The 9,869-nt window shown below is 43.4% G+C and overlaps 1 protein-coding gene across 1 annotated transcript in view; it reads right to left on the reverse strand.

Moving 5' to 3' along the window:
• Nucleotides 1–9,532, reverse strand: part of LOC126455912 (growth/differentiation factor 6-A-like) — an 88,261-nt gene extending 78,729 nt beyond the window's left edge. The window contains exon 1 of the mRNA XM_050091670.1: nucleotides 9,274–9,532. Coding sequence (XP_049947627.1) covers nucleotides 9,274–9,532 — 259 coding nt within the window. The remainder of the gene's footprint in view (nucleotides 1–9,273) is intronic.
• Nucleotides 9,533–9,869: the final 337 nt, after the last annotated feature.

The following is a 9,869-nucleotide window of genomic DNA, read 5'->3' on the forward strand; positions in this document are numbered from 1 at the left end:
AGTAAAGCAGAGTTGTGCCTTGGCTCGAAGTGTGCATCAGTGCTTGGGAGAAGCTTCTAAGTAATCACTAGAGTCTAGCCGGAGGGATGCGGCTTGGTAAAGTGTTGTTCTGTGCTGTCGGAACCACAAGTTGGCTGCGGCGCGGAAAAAAGTGCTGATCCTCTGTTTAAAATTTCTACGTGGCTCAGCAATGGATAGAAAGTTTTGTGGGAACCGAAACCAAGGAGTTCTCACATAATTGGATTTTGTGGTGAGAATCCATTCTTGTAATCTCGCGGTAAGGAGTGAGTGATGCCTGTTTACTAGTCACTTTCAATGACGTCTGTAGCGCTGGTTGGTTAAATAGCGAGAAATAAGTTTTGCAGTTTGAGTGCATTTTTTAAGCAGGCGTTGTCTTCATCCTTGTAAATTGCCTTAAAGCTAAAGCACCGTAATGTTCAGCTATGAAATTACAAATCTGTTATTCAGCACTTAAGGTTTTAAGCGAAATTTTACTTTGTGTTCATAAGTAATAGAGCAGCCGTCGCTTTTTGACTTTTATTATTCTAATACAGTAGTTAACTAAAATAAACAATGGTCAAGGTAATTTCCGTTTTTTTTTTAATTTTTGAATCAGCTGGTTAAACAAAATAAAAGCCATAAAGTTCGCTCGAGCGTTAACTTCATATAAGTAACTGATGTTCCGTAAACTTTTTTATGTGACTTACTTGACTTAATTCCTTGGGCCCTTATGGGGGCATAGGGCATCCAGGAGAACTCGCCATCCGTCTCTGTCTTTTGCCATTTGCCTCAATTCTGCCCAGGTCTTACCAACTCTTTTTGCTTCCCCTTCCACTGTCCTCTTCCATGTGCCCCTTGGTCTTCCTCTTTTCCTTGTTCCCTGGGGATTCCATTCCAATGCTTTTTTCTCGATCGCTCCATCTGGTTTTCTCAAGGTGTGCCCCAACCAGCCCCACTTTCTCTCTCGTATCTGTTCTATAGGTATCTGGTTTGTTATTCGCCAGAGCTCCTCATTACACATTTTTTCTGGCCACCAGATATTCATGATGCGTCAAAGACATCTATTTATGAAGCTTTGTAACTGGGTTGTTATCTTTTTATCCATTTTTCAGCTTTCACTGGCGTACAGAAGGACAGCCTTCACATTTGTATTAAAAATACGGATTTTTGTTTTGTATGTGATATTTCTATTTTTCCATATTGGATACAATTGTATGAAGGCAGCATTTGCCTTTTTAATGCGGTTTTTGACGTCATCTCCAGCTCTACCATCTTCCGCCACTATACTACCCAGATACAGGAATGAGTTGACAGTCTCCACTCGCTGCTCACCTATTAACAGGGGCACCTCCATGTTCCCTGAATTTACTCTCATTTCCTTTGTTTTGCCTGTATTTATCTTGAGGCCAGCAGTCTCTGCTTCTTCTTTCAGCAAGTTTAATTTAGCTTGCATATCAGTCAGCCTTGGAGCTAATAAAACTATGTCTTCTGCAAAATCCAAATCCTCCAGACGTTCGTGGATCCCCCACTGGATTCCTCGTCTCCTGCCTGCTGTGACTCTTCTCATAACAGAGTCTGGAATGAGTAGAAAAAGTGTTGGTGACAAAATGCAACCCTGCCGGACTCCAGTTGTTACTTTTATGGGCTCTGTCATATTTACCTTGTGGAGTAAGCAGCATTCATAGCCATCGTATATATCTTTTATGATGTTTAAGATCTTCTGTGGTATGCCATACTTCCGCAACATCTGCCAGAGCACTTTATGTTTCACGAAATCGAAGGCCTTTTGAAAATCAATGAATGCCAGGTACATGGTTGCTTGGAATTCTTTGCTTTGCTCTAAGATGATCCTAAGAGTGTTAATAAGATCAACACAGCTGCGTTGTGCCCTAAAACCGGCCTGTTCTTTACGCAGTCGCTTTTCAAAGGAGACACCGCCTTAGCGAAACACTGTCCGTGTGGGCGAGGGGGTTTGTGTGATCCAGTGAAGTGGAGGGCTATGCCGGCGGTGGTGTAACTACCGGCAGGGCCTCCCAAGCCGGACAGGTCTCCATAGAGGATTCAGACAAAGTGTGTCTCACACTGTCCTATACTATTCTGTTCTGTCCCATCCTATACATTCCCTTCCGTTCCTTTCCTTTTCCTCTTTGTGATTGTGTGGCAGCAGACACAGTCCCCTAATGTGGACAGCGGAAGATCCTTAGAAACCAGGACAACGTTGATGCACATAGGCCTTACTGCGAAGGGACGGATAGCGTTCTGTAGTCGTGGTGAAGACAAGCTATCTAAGGGGTAAGGCCGTGAAATAAAACCTCGGCAGGTGTCCAGGCCACGAGGTGGCAGCCCCACCAGGACACTCGATGGCTGTGGGCTGATAACCCGCACTACCAAAAAACACATATCACAAAAACTAAAAGGAGAAACAGCCGGATGGATCTTAAGGATATGACCTTTGGCCTGAAAAGGAAAACCCGTATCGGTTTTTGGAATGTAAGGACGTTGAGAGAGGCAGGGAGGTTAAGACAGGTTGAAAAAGAGATGGAGAACTATCGACTAGATATACTGGGACTAAGTGAAGTAAGGTGGCCAGAATCTGGGGAATTCCTAACACAAGATGGTGAAGTGTTGCTGTATGCGGGTCAGACAGGTGAGGACGCGATGCATAGGAATGGTGTAGGGCTCTTACTATCTAAAAGCAGCGAGAAGAGCTTACTGGAGTGGAAACCAGTCTCAGAACGGATAATAACCGCACGCTTTAAAACAAATGTACGACATGTCACTGTAATTCAATGCTATGCACCTACTGAAATAGCTAAAGGAGAATTAAAAGATGCATTTTATACAGAGCTTAACGGAGTCCTTAGACAAACAAATTCTAGGGACATAAAAATTTTAATGGGTGACTTGAACGCAAAAGTTGGTTCAGAAAATGAAGGGCTTGAACATATCATGGGCGTGCATGGCATGGTGATCAGGAATGTAAATGGTGAACTGTTGATAGATACATGCGCTGAACATGACCTAGTCATTGGAGGCACATTGTTTCCACATCGTAAGTGCCATAAGATAACGTGTGTTTCTCCAGACCACGTTGCCGAAAATCAAATAGACCACATAGTAATAAGCCTCTGGTTCCGACAATCTCTGTTAGATGTCAGAAATAGAAGAGGGGCAGACGTTGGAAGTGACCACCACCTAGTTTTGGCGGAATTCAGACTGAAGATAGTGGCAAATAGAACCAAGCTCAATCATAGGTGCAAGAAAATAGAGGTGGCAAGATTAGAAGACCAACAGATATAAGAAACATTTGCCCTTGAACTACAAAACAGATTCCAGGTCCTCTCTGAGGAAAACTTTATGGAAGAGGGAATTGAAACATGCTGGCAAAAAATCAAGAACAGTTATTTAGATGTGGGAGAAAAAATCTTAGGATTTAAGGCACAGGAAGGAATGGATCTCCGATGATACGTGGAATGAAATCAGCCACAGGAAAGAACTAAAACTTCAGTTAAATTTTTGTAAGACAAGAGCGCAGAAGAGCGAAGCGCATAAAGAATACATGGAGGCGAACAAAAAAGTGAAAACATTGCAACGTCGAGATAAAAGGAAATGGATAGATGAGCAAGCAAAATTAGCAGAAGAGGCAGCAAGACAAGGAAATATGAAAGAGCTCTACAACATTACCAAACGGTTGTCAATGAAGAACTTCAGACATGAAGGACCAGTTAAGAACAAGAATGGTGCGATGCTTACAACTCAACAGGCACAGCTACAGAGATGGGAGGAGCACTTCAGGGAACTGTTAAATTGTGAAGACAACCAAGAGGAACGGTAAGAGATGTTCCAGAGGAAGTCGAAGAAGATCAAGATATAAATTTGCAGTGCCCCACAATGGACGAAATTAGGACTGCCTTGAAAACACTAAAAAATACAAAGGCGCCAGGCCTAGACAACATAGCACCAGAGCTCTTAAAAGCCGATATTGAAAGTACTGTTAAAATGCTCCATCCTTTGCTGAAGCATATTTGGCTTGAAGAGAAATCTCCAAAGGAGTGGAAAAATGGCTTGGTGGTAAAGCTCCCAAAAAAGGGAAATTTGTCAGACTGTAACAACTGGCGTGGTATTACATTGTTGTCATTGCCCAGTAAGGTTCTCACCAGAATTATTTTAAACAGAATTAAAGAATCCCTTGAAACGTTTTTTATGTGCAAGAGTATAAATGGTATCTTATTTCTGTTTTAGAGTAATTGCTGTTTCAAGGTTGTTCCAGTGTTACCTTGCCGAGGGGTGACCGCTGGCAGCGCCATGTTTACCGGGCTTTTGGTACCCGCTCGTGATTAATGTGAATACCAATTTCAATTGAAGAATATTATGATTAGTTGTTGTAAATCTTTACTTATAATAAAATGTCAGTTTGTGAGACATATGGCCTCCGGAGACCAGTTAGCTTATAACGTGAACGTTAATCGTCCTTCCTACCCTCCCTGTATTATTCCCCCTTTTGTAAATGTCTGCTTGCGATGTTTAAATACTTTCTTTCTGACATTTACTTATAAGAGTAAGTTCTAAAGTTTGTGGTAGTAGAGACTGTGTGTCCAGCCTTCGCCTTTATGAAAGCTTATAAGCACTCTTTATTCTTGTAAAATTTTTGTTTAAAGTGTGTTATGCAGCACTGCGTACTCGCACTGAGACGGAGTACGGCATCTGTTAAGAAAGCACGTCTCTCAGCAAAGGCAGTGGTATTCAGATAATGTTCGAGAGGACCTGCAATTGTTTGTACACTAAGATTAATATATATTTATTTTTCCTTCTTTGTACAGGGTCCGCTACATCTCGCAATATAAGATACACAATTAAGTAAGATTTACTCTTCCAGAAAAAAAAAAAAAATTAACCGAGCGAGGTGGCGCAGTGGATAGACACTGGACTCGCATTCGGGAGGACGACAGTTCAATCCCGCGTCCGGCCATCCTGATTTAGGTTTTCCGTGATTTCCCTAAATCGCTCCAGGCAAATGCCGGGATGGTTCCTTTCAAAGGGCACGGCCGACTTCCTTCCCCGTCCTTCCCTAATCCGATGAGACCGATGACCTCGCTGTCTGGTCTCCTTCCCCAAACCAACCAACAAACCAACCAGAAAAAGTTAACTCCTTTTCGGAAGCATACAGAAATTGCACTCCGTCTTCAGGCCACAAGTGGGCCATCGGGGCCATTCGACCGCCGTGTCGTCCTCAGAGGAGGATGCGGATAGGAGGACCGTATGGTCAGCACACCGCTCTCCCGGTCGTTATGATGGTATTCCTGACCGAAGCCGCTACTATTCGGTCGAGTAGCTCCTCAATTGGCATCACGATGCTGAGTGCACCCCTAAAAATGTTAACAGTGCATGGCGACCCGGATGGTCACCTATCCGAGTGCCGGCCACACCCGACAGCGCTTAATGTCGGTGATCTAACGGGAACCGGTGTATCCAATGCGGCAAGGCCGTTGCCATACAGAAATTGTCTTCCACTAATTTCTCGGTTCTTTCCCATCCTAAAGAATTTCTTAATTTTGATCAAACAAATCCATAGGAGGAGGAGTAGATACTCGTAACGGATGCAGGACAAGGAATGAGACCTAATAAATTAGTTGTAAGTACGGGTTAGTATGTGCCCGCCTGGTTAGCCGCGCAGTCTAACACGCTGCTTCCCAAGTGCGAAGGCGTGCCGGTCCCCGGCACGAATCCGGATTTGTGTCGAGGTCCGGTGTGTCGACCAGACTGTGGATGGTTTTGAAGGTCTAATCTAAAAGCCGTAAATTCAACTAAATACCAAGGTATTACAATTGTGAAAATTTAAATTGGAAGGAAGACATAGAAAATGTTGTGGGGAAGGCTAACCAAAGACAGTGTTTCATTGGCAGGACACTTAGAAAATGTAACAGACCTACTAAGGACTACACTTGTCTGTCCTCTTTTAGAATCCTGTTGCGCGATGTGGGATCCTTACCAGACAGGACTGACTGAGTACATCGAAAAAGTTCAAAGAAAGGCAGCACGTTTTGTATTATCGCGAAATATGGGAGAGAGTGTCACTGAAATGATACAGAATTTGGGATGGACATCATTAAAAGAAAGGCGTATTTCGTTGCGACAGAATCTTCTCACGAAATTCCAATCACCAACTTTCTCTTCCGAATGCGAAAATATTTCGTTGACACCGACTTACATAGGGAGGAACGATCACAAAGATAAAATAAGAGAAATCAGAGCTCGTACGAAAAGATATAGGTTTTCATTCTTTCTATGCGATATACGAGTTTGGAATAATAGAGAATCGTGAAAGTGGTTCGATGAACCCTCTTCCAGGCACTTAAATGTGATTTGCAGAGTATTCATGTAGATATGGATGTAGAAAGCGGTTTTCCAACTGCCTCGGCGAATGCGGGCTGGTTCCCCTTATTCCGCCTCAGTTACACTATATAAGCGATTGCTGTGTAAACACTGTCCCCACGTACACGTACACCATAATTACACTACCACGCAAACATTGGGGCTACACTCGTCTGGAGCGAAACGATCCCGGGGGGAGAGGGTCCACTGGGGGCCGAACCGCACAATAACCCTGGGTTCGGTGTGGGGCGGCGGTGGGGTCGGTGGACTGCTGTGCCTGTACTGGGGTTTTTGGACCACTGGGGGCAACGGCGGATGGAAGCCCCTCCGTCGTTTCTAGGTCCCCAGTTCAATACACACAGTGGTTAGTGTTTTGAATAAATTAATCATGTTGTTGTTGTTGTTGTTGTTGTGGTCTTCAGTCTTGAGACTGGTTTGATGCAGCTCTCCATGCTATTCTATCCTGTGCAAGCTTCTTCATCTCCCAGTACCTACTGCAGCCTACATCCTTCTGAATCTGTTTAGTGTATTCATCTCTTTGTCTCCCTCTACGATTTTTACTCTCCACGCTGCCCTCCAATACTAAATTAGTGATCCTTCGATGTCTCAGAACAGTCCTACGAACCGATCACTTCTTCTAGTCGAGTTGTGCCATAAGCTCCTCTTCTCCACAATTCTATTCAATACCTCCTCATTAGTTATGTGATCTACCCATCTAATCCTCAGCTTTCTTCTGTAGCACCACATTTCGAAAGCTTCTATTCTCTTCTTGTCCAAACTATTTGTCGTTCACGTTTCACTTCCATACATGGCTGCACTCCATACAAATACTTTCAGAAACGACTTCCTGACATTTAAATCTTTACTCGATGTTAACAAATTTTTCTTCTTCAGAAACGCTTTCCTTGCCATTGCCAGTCTACATTTTATATCCTCTCTACTTCGACCATCATCAGTTATCTTGCCCCCCAAATAGCAGAACTCCTTTACTACTTTAAGTGTCTCATTTCCTAATCAAATTCCCTCAGCATCACCCGACTTAATTCGACTACATTACATTATCCTTGTTTGGCTTTTGTTGATGTTCATCTTATATCCTCCTTTCAAGACACTGTCCATTCCGTTCAACTGCTCTTCCAAGTCCTTTGTTGTCTCTGACAGAATTACAATGTCATCGGCGAACCACAAAGTTGTTATTTCTTCTCCATGGATTTTAATACCTACTCCGAATTTTTCATTTGTTTCCTTTACTGCTTGCTCAGTATACAGATTGAATAGCATCGGGGAGAGGCTACAACCCTGTCTCACTTGCTTCCCAACCACTGCTTCCCTTTCATGCCCCTCGATTCTTATAACTGTCATCTGGTTTCTGTACAAATTGTAAATAGCCTTCCGCTCTCTGTATTTTACCCCTGCGACCTTCAGAATTTGAAAGAGAGTATTCCAATCAACATTGTCAAAAGCTTTCTCTAAGTCTACAAATGCTAGAAACGTAGGTTCGCCTTTTCTTAATCTAGCTTCTAAGATAAGTCGTAGGGTCAGTATTGCCTCACGTGTTCCAACATTTCTACGGAATCCAAACTCATCTTCCCCGAGGTCGGCTTCAATCAGTTTATCCATTCGTCTGTAAATAATTGGAGTTAGTATTTTGCAGCTGTGACTTATTAAACTGATTGTGCGGTAATTTTCACATCTGTCAACACCTGCTTTCTTTGGGATTTGAATTATTATATCCTTCTTGTAGTCTGAGGGTATTTCGCCTGTCTCATACATCTTGCTCACCAGATGGTAGAGTTTTGTCAGGACTGGCTCTCCCAAAGCTGTCAGTAGTTCTAATGGAACGTTGTCTACTCCCGGGGCCCTGTTTCGACTTAGGTCTTTGAGTGATCTGTCAACCTCTTCACGCAATATCACATCTCCCATTTCATCTCCTACTACACCCTCTTCCATTTCCATAATATTGTCCTCAAGTACATCGCCCTTGTATAGATCTTCTATATACTCCTTCCACCTTTCTGCTTTCCCTTCTTTGCTTAGAACTGGGTTTCCATTTGAGTTCTTGATATTCATACAAGTGGTTCTCTTCTCTGCAAAGGTCTCTTTAATTTTCCTGTAGGCAGTATCTATCTTACCCCTAGTGAAATATGTCTCTACATCCTTACATTTGTCCTCTAGCCATCCCTGCTTAGCCATTTTGCACTTCCCGTCGATCTCATTTTTGAGACGTTTGTATTCCTTTTTGCCTGCTTCATTTACTGCATTTTTATATTTTCTCCTTTCATCAATTAAATTCAGTATCTCTTCTGTTACCCAAGGATTTCTACTAGCCCTTGTCTTTTTATCTACTTGATCCTCTGCTACCTTCACTACTTCATACCTCAGAGCTACCCATTCTACTTCTACTGTACTTCTTTCCCCCTTTCCTTATGCTCTCCCTGAAACTCTGTACAACCTCTGGTTCTTTCAGTTTATCCAGGTCCCATCTCCTTAAATTCCCACCTTTTTGCAGTTTCTTCAGTTTCAATCTGCAGTTCATAACCAATAGATTGTGGTCAGAGTCCACATCTGCAGCTGGAAATGTCTTACAGTTTAAAACCTGGTTCCTAAATCTCTGTCTTACCATTATATAATCTATCTGAAACCTTTTAGTATCTCCAGGGTCCTTCGATGTATACAACCTTCTTTCATGATTCTTAAACCAAGTAATAGCTATGATTAAGTTATGCTCAGCGCAAAATTCTAAATCATTAATCATATGAATTTGAATTGAATTATATAGTGTTCAATACGAAAAAATCCCAAAAACCGAGTAAAGCCCATAAGTACCAAATACTACCAACTGTAGTGTTTTTTTTTTAGAAATATCCGAGTTTTTCTCAAGTGTGCGCCAGGCAGACGAACCTTGCACCGTGGGCCTGAGTCCGCGGATGAGCTCCGCCGGCGGGGGCGGGTGCGGCCGGTGCCTGAGGTGGCTGTGGTACAGCTCCAGCATGGGCTGCGGCACGGCGGGGAGCGCGGGCCGCCCCCTGGCCGCTGCTGGCGACCACCCCCTGTCCGGGTCTCTGTGCCTGCCTTCTGCCGCGCTGCGCCACACCCACCAGCAGCTGCACGCCAGCGACACGGCCGCTGCGGGAAACACCAGCACCCAGCGTCGCCACATCACCACTGCAACAGCAGTAGGTCCAGCAGTCAGTCGTTACCGCAAGTCTCCCAAACAACTTCAGATTCTCTGTTCGCTACAGGAACGCTAGTAAACACATTGACGGAAAAAAGTCGCAACAGGCAAGAAGAAATTGTGCGACGTGAACGAAAGTTTGAAAGGTCCCTGTTGGATTCCTTTCACGTTAATTTCTTAATGTCATTTACGGCATACATTCCACTTCTAAATTTACTGTGGTGTTTCTGACTATCTGGGAGGAAACTGAGCAGTGGAACATGTTACTTTTACACATAAACAAGAACGATCTGTCGCACTACTACACTTTAAAACACAGTTT

Source organism: Schistocerca serialis, chromosome 2 (genome assembly GCF_023864345.2).
Source record: "Schistocerca serialis cubense isolate TAMUIC-IGC-003099 chromosome 2, iqSchSeri2.2, whole genome shotgun sequence".
NCBI classification, from domain to species: domain Eukaryota; kingdom Metazoa; phylum Arthropoda; class Insecta; order Orthoptera; family Acrididae; genus Schistocerca; species Schistocerca serialis.